The sequence below is a fragment of the Berghia stephanieae genome, chromosome 7, assembly GCF_034508935.2.
Source record: "Berghia stephanieae isolate SIO BIC M18660-M18661 chromosome 7, UCSD_Bste_1.3, whole genome shotgun sequence".
NCBI lineage: Eukaryota > Metazoa > Mollusca > Gastropoda > Nudibranchia > Aeolidiidae > Berghia > Berghia stephanieae.
The window spans coordinates 53092890-53107192 of NC_088366.1; the positions used below are offsets into that span (position 1 = coordinate 53092890).

General features: G+C 37.3%; 1 protein-coding gene across 10 annotated transcripts in view; it reads right to left on the reverse strand.

The window, feature by feature from the left end:
* Nucleotides 1-14303, reverse strand: part of LOC144977483 (uncharacterized) — a 66566-nt gene that overhangs the window by 32524 nt on the left and 19739 nt on the right. For 6 of the 10 annotated variants that reach the window (XM_078922746.1, XM_078922747.1, XM_078922745.1 and 3 more), the window contains exons 2-4: nucleotides 7438-7538; nucleotides 5750-5901; nucleotides 19-1746 (exon numbers count right to left, since the gene is read on the reverse strand). In XM_078922746.1, coding sequence (XP_078778872.1) covers nucleotides 19-1746; nucleotides 5750-5901; nucleotides 7438-7492 — 1935 coding nt within the window. In that variant the 5' untranslated portion in view covers nucleotides 7493-7538. The remainder of the gene's footprint in view (nucleotides 1-18; nucleotides 1747-5749; nucleotides 5902-7437; nucleotides 7539-14303) is intronic. The other 4 variants (XM_078922752.1, XM_078922750.1, XM_078922753.1 and 1 more) reach the window with 2 other exon arrangements.

A 14303-nucleotide genomic window follows, 5' to 3' on the forward strand; every position in this document is an offset into this window, starting at 1 on the left:
TTCAAAACGCCAGCATACCTTGATGTTGATCTTTTCTAACATTGTCAGCTTGCTGGTGTCGCCTCCAGCTCGATATACTGGAAGGTGGAGCTTGTCCTTGCCTAGAGTAGCGTTGCTTTCGATCAATGGGAAGACGTCCACTCTGTGAGACAGGCCGTGATCGTCAGCGTGCGATCGGTATGATGACACAGGGACGCTGTGTTGTCGGCCTGCGATATGAACGGGCATGTGAACAGTACTGTGATTGTAACTTGGGAGAGGTCTGGGCACAGACACAACACTGCGGCCGCACATACTAAGAGCATTAGCAGCTCTGCTCTCTTCACGTTCGTTTATCTCTGACCGGAGACTTTTCAGGCGATTGAGATAGTCACTAAAGAAAGAATCAGCTGGGCTACTATGAGGCTTTGGTGTAATACCGAGAATTCTCTCGTCGAGTCCAACTCCTGAACCTTTAATTGGTATTGGAGGAGGGTAATATTTGAAACCATATCTATCTTTGCCATCAGGAGACATAGCACTACCTTCAACACTCAAAACGAGGCTTGCATTTCTGTAATCTGAGAGCTGTTCGCAATCTTTCAGAGCTGCTCTAGCGCGTGCCGCAGTGCTGGATACAACAGAGTCAAAAAGTGTGTTGTTGGCAAACGAGGAAATGGGGCTGTAAGATGGTGAGGTTAAATCACTCGAGGGTGAAGGGTAAAGGGAGATTGATGGAACACTGGGTGAAGGAAATGATAAAAGGGTCGACGAGGAAGGGGATGGATAAAGAGATGAAGAGGATTCCACGCCTTCACAATCCTCCTCATCATCGTCAATGATTTCAATGTGGTCAGTGGTGGTAGGTCGGTGTTGGGTTAACTCAAGGATTCCTTGACGAGACGGACCAAAGGGGACGTAATCGTACATTTCTGCCATGTCCGCCTCGTAGGATCCGTCATGCGGGCCTTCGTATGAACTCAAAGTCAGGGAAGACAAACCAGATGGGCGAGGATTGTATGAATACGTACCACGATCTTCAGAAACAAGAGAATACGAGTCATCCTCGTCATCACTACCTGCAGGAGAACCGGCTCTGTAGTATAGAGTCGAAGAAGGTCTGGAGGGCAAAGCTCGGCTGCCATGGAGAATTTTATACTTGCGCCTGTACGACGGTGGCTCGTATTCTTCTTCATCATCGTAATCATCGCTTCCTCCGTAATCGTAATCCTCATCCTGATCCTCCCCATCGTTTAATGAGATGGTATACCTTGGCAGGGTTGAGGATACCGAATTTGATCTGAACCTAGATAATGGAAGCGACGACGACGACGATGGGACGAAACCACGATTTAACCTTGAAGAGCTCCTAGTGGTGAAGGGGGAAGTAACTGATGGATCTGCTAGATGTGACTTATAAGAGACAATAGACATAGAGTCGTGTTTGGGACGTGGGGGTGGGGGGGCAGCTGAGTCTAAGAATGATTTGTAGGAGACGAGCGATCTTGTGCTTGGGCGAACCCCTGGTGGAAGAGAATGCCCTCTAAGAAAGCTGTTAATTTTGGTAGAGAGTAAAGTCGAGGGTGGCGGTGCTTGCAATGCTGATCGCAAGTCACTCATGCTTTGGTGTGGTACTAGAGCTGAACGAGACGATGGTGACAATGAAGATCTTGATAATGGCGACATCCTATCGACTGGAGGCAGAGATTGGTAGCGGGTGACCGATCTACCGACCCTGGATCTATCCGAGTCCGGTGATGTATGGCGCTGTTCAAAAGACGGGAAGGGGGCCCGGGTTATTCCAAAGATGTGGCCATCAAATTTATTTTAATTTACAACCTTAATATAAAATTGATGAACTTACTTCTTTACTGTTTAATAGCTTCTACTTTGATATGATTCAAGAGACTCATATGTAATTCAAATGTTAAATGCTCAGATAATTTCTTTGACTTTAATATATGAGAAAGTAAATCTATTATCTAATTTATGATGAAATTTAGAACTTAGAGAAAAGAAGCAGCATAACGTATAAAACATGAATATTGATTAGGCATACAAATAGAAAGATGGAGAGGGAGCATAATATTGTTAAATTCATAGATTAAACGGTCGCTATGATTGTGCCTACTCATTATTCAACACCCCAACCCAGTTGATTATGTAGACATTGTATTTACAATATGAGTTTGTTATGCATCGCGTCCAATGATAAGAGCAGAAATTATATTTTATGACCCATGCCCTTTCGGCAAAATGCTTTTGGGTTCAGAAACCAATTCTTATCATACGCACTAGATCGATAAGGGGTGTTTAACTTTCTTTATTTCTTTTTTTTTTAAATGAATAAGGTCTCCTCAACAAGTTATTTGAGGAGTATCTACACAAAAAAGTCACTGGAAAGTTTTTTAAAACTACAAACATTCGACAATTGTTTTTCTATATTTTTTAAATTCGATCTAAAAAATTGATATTATTGTACATATGCGAGTTAGGGTTGGATTGTAGGATAAAACGGTTTTGTTGGTGCAAAGTGTAATAATTAATAGGACCTACTAATCCGTGGTAGGAATGAAAATAAAAATTGGTTCAAATCAGGGGACAGGTCGCGGGTGGCACATGTGGCTGATCAATCGTGGTTACGATACCAGTCAGTTTATAGGATAGGTAACCAATGCACTTCGGGGTTTGGGGCCTATAACGTTGCACAAAACTAAATTTGGGATACTGTTTCAAAATAACAAAGGATGTTCTCAACAAAATGAATACAGTGGAAGGTGACGTGAAAATAATAATGAATTTAACTGAGAGGAAATATAGGAAAAAGGACTGAGTAAACAATGTTTGAACATGGGTCGTGAAAAACAGGAATGATACAGCAACTCAAGATGGAGAGTTAAGGCAGTGAGGCCAAAGTTTAAGTATCGATTCTGCAATAAAAATGAAACTGTTTTGGTCAATGAAACTGAATGAGAAGATGTGTCATATAACTTACCAAACAAACAAAACAAAACACACACACAGTGGGGATTGATATAGGGCAAAATAGTAATCTCACCAAAATTATATAAATAAATTGTAAAAATAATAAATGAAACAACTCAAATTAAGTTTAATGGTGGATTTAGGGCAAAGCGTTTGGGATTAAAATTTGGATTCAATTGGGTCTGACAAATTGCTAAGATATTTTAGAAGAATATAAAGACGTATTGTTTGAAAGATAAGGACAGTTGAACATTTCTAGTAAGTGGTAGAGGTTCTGTGGAGGACTTCATTATGTGGATATGTTTATATAATGTAACCAAGTAGTCAAAAACAAAACAAACAATCAATAAAAAATAAACATAATGCCCAAGAACCATTTTGATAAACATTGAATATTCAAAGATACTGAACATTCAATGCACAGTGTAATTGTGTCATGTCTAAAATATTTGCAATTTTGTTCGAATCTAACTTGCTTTGGGTTTAGATAAGCCCTGTTTCAACGCAATGAATGGGGTGGTTTTATATCATAAAGCAATTAATAAAACCAATCATCACGAGGTTTAACATTATGGCATTATACAAATTGTACATTTTGCTCGGAAATTATCGTTCTTTAGAATATAATATAATTGTACAAGCCATACCCCCTTTATCGTAATATTTTGTATCGGAAATCAATGTCCGTACAGTCGGACACTATAGAACAGGGCGATTCAATGTGTTGCACTTTTTATCCTTGATTTTATTTTTTGCGAACTTTCTTGCAAAGTCTTTTTTTTCACTAGTCACATACAGACAAACCACCGTTGATCTTATCCAACCAAAGCATCATTAGGCTTTATCATCATGCCGTGCATTTTTACTTGTAGCTATGTGAAGAATTGAGTGTCCAAATTACTGCTAAAAAACTATGAAACTTTATAGGGATGCAGTCATTTCAGAACTTAGAGATTAATAATAATTTAATTGCGGATCAATCATCGTAAAGTGTACTGAACAATCGGATAGAAAAGTCTACTTTATTTTCTACAAAGACCTATAGAACATCAACATGTTTGTAATTATAATTCGTTCTAAACACATCAAATTTGTAAAAATATATTTTGGAATGAGGGCAATGGTTCTTGGACATACTGTATATACTTGTAACATCAGGATGCAAACCAATATGAAAAAAAAAGTTTTAAAAAGGGCAAGGTATATTCCTAACACTTTCATTTCTATATTCTAATACAAGCTGTTTGTTTATTCACAAAAAATTGTGTGTAGCCCACTTGTGTTTATGGGGATACATGGAAATACTATTCGAATAAATGAAAAAGAGCTTAACAAAGGATCTTGCTCCATGCAAAACTAGGGGACATAATAAACACTCCATTAATGATCTTTATTTATTTTATTTATTTTAAAATGCTTTGATTTTGTTGTCAAATTTGTTTGACATCACTGTTCAAAAGGAAAGGTTTAAACTCTGATTTGAGAACCAGTTATAAGCAGCAATATTAGCCCAAGACTAAGTTCCTTACGTGATTTATATTATCTCGATTTTATTATTTATGACTAGATAGTCAAGACTCAAAATTTAAACATAGACCAAGAGTGGTGCTGTAATGATGATTCAAATAAAATTAAGGGCACATTTGTCGTTAGAAATGACCACAAAGCTCTTTCTATACGCCAAAGGAATAATTCGAGAGAGAGAGAGAGAGAGAGAGAGAGAGAGAGAGAGATAGATAGATAGATAGATAGATAGAGAGAGAGAGAAATTTTAGCTATGAGATCATTTGCTTTAGAAATGACCATAAAGCTCTCTCTCTCTCTCTCTCTCTCTATATATATATATATATATATATATATATATATATATATATATATATATATACGCCAAAGGAATAATTAGAGAGAGAGAGAGAGAGAGAGAGAGAGAGAGAGAGAGAGAAATTTTAGCTATGAGATCATTTGCCTTAGAAATGACCACAAAGCTCTCTCTCTCTCTCTCTCTCTCTCTCTCTCTCTCTCTCTCTCTTTCTCTCTCTCTCTCTCTCTCTCTCTCTCTCTCTATACGCCAAAGGAATAATTAGAGATAGAGAGAGAGATAGAGAGAGAGATAGAGAGAGAGAGAGAGACATTTTAGCTATGAGATATGATACGTAATGAGTAAGGGGAAAATGAAGTTTAATTGCCTTATGCCCAATTAATTTATTTTGCTAGATATTACAAGTCATTTCACACGAGCCATTTAAATTCTTAAACACAAAATGTACATGATAGCAGAGGAGTAGATGAAACATGGTAAAATGAAGAGAAAGGGAGAGGGATAGATCAAGAATTAGACGACGGACGTGAAGCAGAAGAAAGACATTGAAAAATCAAGGAGAGGAGGAAAAGTAGTTTGATAGAATGAGAATGGACGGAAGAAGGGGGGAGAGAGAGAGAGAGAGAGAGAGAGAGAGAGAGAGAGAGAGAGTGGAAGGGATCGAAGTGGCGCCGTATATTGACCTGAGGATAGTTAAAGATATTGAACAAAAATGAATGTAACAGCTTCAAAAAGGAAAAGATAAAAATAGCCCGAAATGCTTCCCCTTGCTAAGTATTTTATATCCTTTTTGAAGCTGTTATTTATATCATATTCATTTTAAAATGAGCAAAATTTTGAGGAAATCAATAGGAGCGTTGAGAGTGTCACAATAAGAATTTACAAGAGGCTTTATGTGTGTTTGTTGTTGTGGTTGGTATTGTTGTTGTTGTTGTTGTTGTTGTTGTTGTTGTTGTTCCTACTCACGATGGCAGACTGGGTATTCCTAATCAGATCGTAGTCCTTGGCACGTGAGTAGGCCGCAGTGGCGTCCGTGTCTTCCAGGACAGCGTTCGAAAAGAATCCCGCACGGTTGATGCTCTCATCGATGCCATAGTCGTGATGATGGAGAGGCCGACCTGTCGTGGGGATATTATTAGAAAAACGATATTATAATATTATTTCCATTTAGCTGGGGTTTTTTTGTTTGTTTGTTTGTTTTGTTTTTTTTTGTTTTTTTTTTTTTTGTTTTTTTTGCATCATCTATTTGAAAGTCATCGTCATAGAACAATATGTGGGAAAGAAAGTATTAGATAAACAATTAGGGCGGCGATGGTATTGGAGGAGGGTAATATTTGAAACCATATCTCATCAATGCCATAGTCGTGATGATGGAGAGGCCGACCTGTCGTGGGGATAGTATTAGAAAAACGATATTTGTGAAAAAGAATCTTTGTCTATTTTTAAACGTTCGCTTAAAACATATGTTTAGATTTTAGTAGATGGTATGAGAAGCAAGATTGGTTTGTGTTGTGTGTTGTGTTGTGTGTGTGTGTGTGTGTGTGTGTGTGTGTGTGTGTGTGTGCTTGTGTGTGTAAATGATTATGTTTCAGCCTAAGTAATTTGTAATTTAAGCGCTTAGAGTCTGGTGTCTCGGAGTTATAGCGCTATATAAGTTTTCAGCATTATTAGTATTTATTATTATTATAATATTATTTCCATTTAGCTGGGTTTTTTTTTGCATCATCTATTTGAAAGTCGTCGTCATAGAACGATATGTGGGAAAGAAAGTATTAGATAAACAATTAGGGCGGCGATGTGGTCTTGTGGTATGACACTCGCTTTCGGATCAGAGGGTCCTGGGTTCGAGCCAATCTTGACGCATAGTTGAGTCCTTGGAAAAGGTTCTTTACTCACATTCTCTAACCTTACTCAGGTGTAAAATAAGTACCTGGCCGTTAACAGCGTTGTATCTGTCGGAAAAGTAATATCGCCTAACAGGCGTCATGTCTCGTTCTATATTTTACGTCAAGAAGAAGAAGTCATAAGACAAAATAAGATAACATATCACTATCAAAGCCACAATGGAGCAGACACTGGTGAAAGATAAAGTTCTGAAAAAGTGTGTATGAAACACTGCAAGACAAAGCAAGAACGGAAATTTCAAGGGTGATTAATACGCTTCAACAGGCGTAACGTCACTTCCTTCGTAATGACGCATGGTAACTTAATAACTGGCTCTAAACTATCCGAACAATGGCGGACGCCCTTATGAAATATTTCTCCGACGAGCATAAAAGAGTATCCAGAGGGAAAAAACATTATTAATCTGATCATGTTTTGACTTTTACACGTTCCGATCATAAGACATGAAAAGTAGTTCTCGCCAGCATGAATAATAAAAAGCACCGATTTTCTTTGTTTAGAACCACGATGGCCGCCGTTGCTGGGCGACGTGACATCAGTCTATTGAGTCCAATTATTTGAGATGGCTTGGGGTTTTTTTTTTGTCTGGCACTGTTTCATACACACTTTATATATCACTTTTTTAAATCTTTGAAAAGTTTTAGTTAAATGTCACCATATTGTTTAACAGTACATCAAAATACAGAGTGATTTTTAATGTAAATGAAATGTATCACATTTGTAACACTCAGTAAATGAGGAGTACTCACTGGAACTATGAAAGGTCCTCGGCACGCTAACAGGATCGCGCCTTCTGGCGGGCATGACGCTTCTGTGGGTTTTAGGGATGGTAAAGATGGCCCTCGCTGCCCTGTAGAAGACACAATAATAATAATTCTATACTAATAAATACAGATTTTTAAAAAGTAAAAATGTAGTCTTCTGTCACCGTAAAGTTTATGGGGACAGAGTCTATCCCGGATTTTATAGTGCTAAAGAAACAACAGCAATTGCTTGTTACCCTTTGGATAGAACACTAGTCTATCGCAAGTACTTTCCGCCGCATCTAACAGACCCAGCTACCAAATCACTGCTGGATGGATGGGGGGGGGTGGGGGAGGGGGGAGGGGAGGGGGGAAGGGAGGCAACATTTTTTTAAATATCGACTACACCCGGGATCGATACTTGTCTCTATGAAGCAAGTGTTGTCACAACTGAGCTATAGGGGTCCCAAAGATAGACAAACCGTTTATCAAACCAAAAACACGAATTTGTTAATCTCAAGATTAATTTAATATATCTAACGAGCGTGTTGTGTTGTATATGTGTTTTTTTTTCATTCTTATTGTACAGCTGCGATGATGGGCACGAATTGTGCCTCCAGACACAATAATATGATTAAAGGAAGTCTGTAATAATATTCTCAATCTGAGCCCAGAACTGTTGAAAACAATAAATTGAGCTTTAACTTGAGCTTTTATATAGAGCAACATCCACTAAACGTGCTCAAAGCGCTTTACAAGGGGTCCCTGGACAACAGCAAAACTTAACATGTAGGACGAGACATGACGGTGAGTAAAGAACTTTTTCCAAGGACCCAACTATGCGTCGAGCGAGGCTCGAACCCAGAACCTTCAGATCCGAAAGCGAGTGTCATACCACAAGACAACATAGCCGCACATAGCCACACAATAAAGACAGGGAAATTGAAATTGGCCACACTAAACGACATAATAAATAGATAGATAGAAGGATAGATAGATAGATAGAGAGAGAGAGAGAGAGAGAGAGAGAGAGAGAGAGAGAGAGAGAGAGAGAGAGAGAGAGATGTGAAAAAGAGGAACAATTTGTGAAAGAAATTGGGACTGTTTAAAATTGTATTGGAAGAGAAGTGAGTAGTTCGAGTGAGTAACTTAGTAACGGGGGATACATTTGAAATCAGTCTGAATTTCAATACATTAAAACATTATGTTCTCTGTTGTATTAAATTGTAAATATGTCTGTGTGCATTGTGAAACAAATTTGTTATGAGGATCATATCATTATAAGATCCACACATTTCTATTTATGTTTGTTATATTTGATCGAGCAATGTAAACCACTAAAGAGTTTCCACTTTATGGACCAGAAAGATTTATTACTATTACTATTATTTTTATGTGTTATGTGTATTCATATGTATGAAAATTGGGTTAAGTTTTAATGACTTAATGGAGACAAAATAGAATAAACTTTCGTAAGGTGGTAAAAAGAGAGTTTCACAAAACTGGTCCACATTACATAATAACCGCCGTGTACATATATATGCAGGTCTGACATCCGAACTCACTTATGGGTCTAGTTTAACATCGTTGTATTGGACAATATTTTGCGTTAATTTTGTTTTTTGTTTTGTTTTTTTTTTGTTTTTTTTTTGTTGTTTTTTTTTTTGGAGTTATCCATTACAACAATGAGCCCATAAGGAATTGGGTTATCAGACCTGCAAATAAGTGCACGTCGCATAATAACGAGTTTGAGGTTGTTGTTCACAAATATATAAAAGTACACAAAAATCACTAAGTACCTACCCTCTTGTTATTTCAGAGGCACAACAACATTAAAATTACATAACTTTATTTCTTCTCACCTCGATGGTCGAGCACTCATTCCAAGTGCATTTAACCTTCATTTCGCTTTGCCTACCTATACTATCGGCTATACTGTGTCTCTATAGATAGCCTACACTACAGCAGGTAAACGAAAACCAGATATAAACACTTAGATAAATGTGACCTCTGCTAGAATCAATAACCTAAGAAGACTGCATGCAGAGTGCTAACTTGGAGCGTGGCTCGCTCCTTCTGGCTCTGATCACTACGTCTGCCTTTAGCATGTGCGGCTATGTGGTCTAGTGGTATGACACTCGCTTTCGGATCGGAAGGTCCTGGGTTCGAGCCTCTCTCGGCGCATAGTGGAGTCCTTGGAAAAGACTCTTTAATCACATTCTCTCACCGTACTCAAGTGTAAAATGATTACCTGGCCGTCGACAGCGTTGTCTTTGTCGGAAAAATTGTAATATTGTCTAACTGGCGTCGTCTCGTTCTACATGTTACGTGTTGCTGTTGGTCAGGGATCCTTTGTAAAGCACTTTGAGCACACTTAGTGGGATATTGCGCTATATAAAGGCTCTATTTTAAAAGCTCTATTTCTTTAGTGTGTGTGTGTGTGTGTGTGTGTGTGTGTGTGTGTGTGTGTGTCGACTACATGGAAAATCAATCTGTGTGCATTGTGAAGTAAATTTGTTATGAGGATCATATTATTATAAGATCCACACATTTCTATTTATGTTTGTTATATTTGATCGAGCAATGTAAACCACTAAAGAGTTTCCACTTTATGGACCAGAAAGATTTATTACTATTACTATTATTTTTATGTGTTATGTGTATTCATATGTATGAAAATTGGGTTAAGTTTTAATGACTTAATGGAGACAAAATAGAATAAACTTTCGTAAGGTGGTAAAAAGAGAGTTTCACAAAACTGGTCCACATTACATAATAACCGCCGTGTACATATATATGCAGGTCTGACATCCGAACTCACTTATGGGTCTAGTTTAACATCGTTGTATTGGACAATATTTTGCGTTAATTTTGTTTTTTGTTTTGTTTTGTTTTTTGTTTTTTTTTTGTTGTTTTTTTTTTGGAGTTATCCATTACAACAATGAGCCCATAAGGAATTGGGTTATCAGACCTGCAAATAAGTGCACGTCGCATAATAACGAGTTTGAGGTTGTTGTTCACAAATATATAAAAGTACACAAAAATCACTAAGTACCTACCCTCTTGTTATTTCAGAGGCACAACAACATTAAAATTACATAACTTTATTTCTTCTCACCTCGATGGTCGAGCACTCATTCCAAGTGCATTTAACCTTCATTTCGCTTTGCCTACCTATACTATCGGCTATACTGTGTCTCTATAGATAGCCTACACTACAGCAGGTAAACGAAAACCAGATATAAACACTTAGATAAATGTGACCTCTGCTAGAATCAATAACCTAAGAAGACTGCATGCAGAGTGCTAACTTGGAGCGTGGCTCGCTCCTTCTGGCTCTGATCACTACGTCTGCCTTTAGCATGTGCGGCTATGTGGTCTAGTGGTATGACACTCGCTTTCGGATCGGAAGGTCCTGGGTTCGAGCCTCTCTCGGCGCATAGTGGAGTCCTTGGAAAAGACTCTTTAATCACATTCTCTCACCGTACTCAAGTGTAAAATGATTACCTGGCCGTCGACAGCGTTGTCTTTGTCGGAAAAATTGTAATATTGTCTAACTGGCGTCGTCTCGTTCTACATGTTACGTGTTGCTGTTGGTCAGGGATCCTTTGTAAAGCACTTTGAGCACACTTAGTGGGATATTGCGCTATATAAAGGCTCTATTTTAAACGCTCTAATTCTTTTGTGTGTGTGTGTGTTTGTGTGTGTGTGTGTGTGTGTGTGTCGACTACATGGAAAATCAAACTACTACCTGCTATGAAAATTAGCCAGATCGTTAACATTTTTACCCACTAAGAGTATAGCTCCAAACGAGATTATAAATAATATTCTTGATAGTTATGATCGAAGTATTATATTTAAATTTGATGGTTTTTGAAGAACGAGGTGACCGAATGGTTAAGGCATTACACTGAACTCAGGGCCTTTAGTCTTATTTTCCTTGGGCAGGATTATACACCCTCGATTTACTCACAAGGGTAAAAACTAATGACATCGGAATTTGGTTTTATGGATTATTTTCAGTCCTTCATGGAATGCTTTGGGGACGACATTTAAAGATGCGCCGCGGAAGGGAGTAATCCCCCCCCCCCCACACACACACACACACACATACACAATCACACGCACACACACACCTTTTCTTGGGGGGGGGGGGTGGCATTTGACACTGATGTACCTTTAATAGATCAAAATTACTATATTATTAACTGAGCCGAGGGAGCAATACAGAGATATGCAAATATTGATGGTAATGATAATAAAAATATGGCATATTGCTTAAATGATAAACACATAACATTATTTATTGTTTATATTAAATGAAAACGAACTCACACAACACACACCTTATAATAATATATTATATTTATGATCACACATACGAGGGTAACGCCATTATCATTATCTCATCGGTTGGCACCTCTTCAAAAAATCGCAACTTCGGATGATAAACATTTCGCATTTCTTATTGGATTTTCTGCAGCAAGGAATGGAATGGCGTATGTTACTGCCTACATAGCCTGCATACAAGGGTAAAGTAATCTACCGTAGAGGAGAATTCCACAATTCTGCTGATACGGTAGTTTTCATAACTAGCAATATCTGTCTTTTCTCATTACTAATTCGTTGGTTTCTTTTTGTACTGATTCTTTAACTGAGAGAATAGATCGAACGACGAACACTAGTCACTTAAGTTCGAAAAGAAAGGTCATGGGTCAAAAGTCAAATATTGAGGACTTATTCGATGTTTATTTTTTCTCCCCGATTTCAGAGTTAGATAGAGAAGAAACATTTTGTCACTTATTAAACATTATCTACCCAATATGTTATCACGCTTGCGAGTAAAGCACATGCTGGACAGTTCATGATAATAATAATAATAATAATAATAATAATAATAATAAATAATAATAATAATAATAATAATAATAATAATAATAATAATAATAATAATAATAATAATAATAATAATAATTATAATAGTTGGAATTATTATTATTATCATTAATAATTATTATTATTATTATTATTATTATTATTATTATTATTATTATTATTAATAAACACCCAAACACACACACACACACACACACACACACACACACACACACACATCTTTTACTTGGCTAAAGCTTTTGAAAACAATTCGTCAATGGAAAACAATTTTGAACAATCTATGTTCCTGACACATTCATTGCTTGGCCTAATGGGTACGAGAGACATTCGTTATGCTTTAGTGTAAACTACAACTTAAAACAAAATAAACTCATCTTGCTCACGTAGTGTGTAGTTACCAACAAAATAATCCCTGGTGCGTACCTACTGTGGCTTCTATTAATAACAATTGAAGGCAACGATGGCTTTGAGGTCAAAGTATGAAGCCAAAATTACTCACTCCATCTCTCGCGTACTCCAGCAGTAAGTATGTTTAGGTAAAGACGTTTTCGGAGTAAACACTTTTTTTTTAAATTTTTGGCCAGAAAACGCTTCCTTCAATTATCGATCGGTTAAAGTGATCCTAACCATGTCAAATGCTCCCAAACTTGGGACTTCAATAAGGTCTGAAGTTTGATAGTTTTTGTCAAATAAAAAAGACATTTTAATCGATCAATAATTCAAAGGCGAGTTTTCTGGCCAAATTTTTTAACGTGTTTTATTTCAGAATAATGCGGCAGTATACCTGTCTTATCTATCATTAACTCTTGGAAGAACACAGGTAAACCACTCACCTGGAATGCATTACCACAAATTGCAAAAAGGTACGATTTGTCTACAGGTGAGAGTGAGTGTGTTCATCTGCTCTCCAAAACTAACGAAAGGTGGGTGACTCGAGGTTAGATTTTCTGTTCTTGTGTTTTATTTTACCCACAATATCTCATCAAACACATCGAGGTTAATGCTAGTTATTAGATGTAAATTGAATAGCAGTAGAATATACATTTAATCTATATCAATAAAAGAAAGAGCAAGTCTCTCTCTCTCTCTCTCTCTCTCTCTCTCTCTCTCTCTCTCTCTCTCTCTCTCTCTCGCTGTGTGTGTGTGTTTGTGTGTGTGTGTGTATGTGTGTGTCGACTACATAGAAAATCAAAATACTACCTGCTATGAAAATTATCCAGATCGTTAACATTTGTATCTTATTGATGCAAGAAGTTAAGATATTATTTGCGATTTAAGTCGACTTTACTCTTCACTATAGGGAATGAGATTAGATGAAGAGTAGCGTCCCTTGATTGGACGTCACCCATAGTCTGTGACGTCACCGGCGGAAAAGTTATTAGAGAGAGAACGTCATGTTGGTTGTGCGCATGCGTCTCTCGTCCTCGCCGGGACGCTACTCTTCCGCTAATCTCATTCCCTATAAACGTTACTTCATCACAATGCACATATGACATTCTTAAACGTTTGAAGCTCATTGTGTTTTGATGAGTTGAAATTTAATACAAGTGTAGATATACAATAAGCTGAAGGACAGTAAACATTATTATCTATAAATATTAATGAAGATAAGGTCATGTCACCACAAATCAAGGATCGCTAATCTTGTATTTAATATGAAATGGGGAAACAATTAATTATATATACATAGACTAGCCGCACAATATTTACCGAGATCAAAGAAAAAACAAAACAAAACAAAACAAAGAACAAATAAATGTCAGTTGAGAGATTTTTTTTTACCATCAAATACCGATAACCATCTTTTCTCGTTCTCTACAAATACATCCCAGCTACAGAACCACGTACACATCCCAGCTACAGAACCAAGTAAACATTCCAGCTACAGAACCGCGTAAACATCCCAGCTACAGAACCACGTAAACATCCCAGCGACTGAACCACGTAAACATCCCAGCTACAGAATCACGTAAACA